This window comes from Gavialis gangeticus, unplaced genomic scaffold (assembly GCF_001723915.1).
Source record: "Gavialis gangeticus isolate Ggan-Ray unplaced genomic scaffold, GavGan_comp1, whole genome shotgun sequence".
NCBI lineage: Eukaryota > Metazoa > Chordata > Crocodylia > Gavialidae > Gavialis > Gavialis gangeticus.
The window spans coordinates 127,195,993-127,196,195 of record NW_017728992.1 but is presented as its reverse complement, the minus strand read 5'-3'; the positions used below and the strand labels follow the sequence as shown (position 1 = coordinate 127,196,195).

General features: G+C 74.9%; 1 protein-coding gene across 1 annotated transcript in view; it reads right to left on the bottom strand.

Moving 5' to 3' along the window:
• BHLHE22 (basic helix-loop-helix family member e22) overlaps positions 1 to 197 on the bottom strand; it is a 2,718-nt gene extending 2,521 nt beyond the window's left edge. Inside the window, exon 1 of the mRNA XM_019519071.1 lies at positions 8 to 197. Coding sequence (XP_019374616.1) covers positions 8 to 193 — 186 coding nt within the window. The 5' untranslated portion in view covers positions 194 to 197. The remainder of the gene's footprint in view (positions 1 to 7) is intronic.
• Between the last annotated feature and the right edge of the window lie 6 nt (positions 198 to 203).

Sequence of the window (203 nt, the reverse complement as noted above, 5' to 3'; positions counted from 1 at the left end):
CGCCCACGGGCTGCAGCAGCGCCTCGGGGTCGGCCGGCTCGAAGCAGCCGAGGGGCGAGGGCTGGCGGTCGCGCTGGTGGGACAGGTCGAGCCCCGGCGGCTGGCGGAAGGCGGACTCCATCCTCTTGGCCGAGGCGCCGAGCGTCTTGTGGAACAAGTCCTCCTCGGCCGCCAGGCTCAGCGCCCTCTCCATCGGCCCCTCC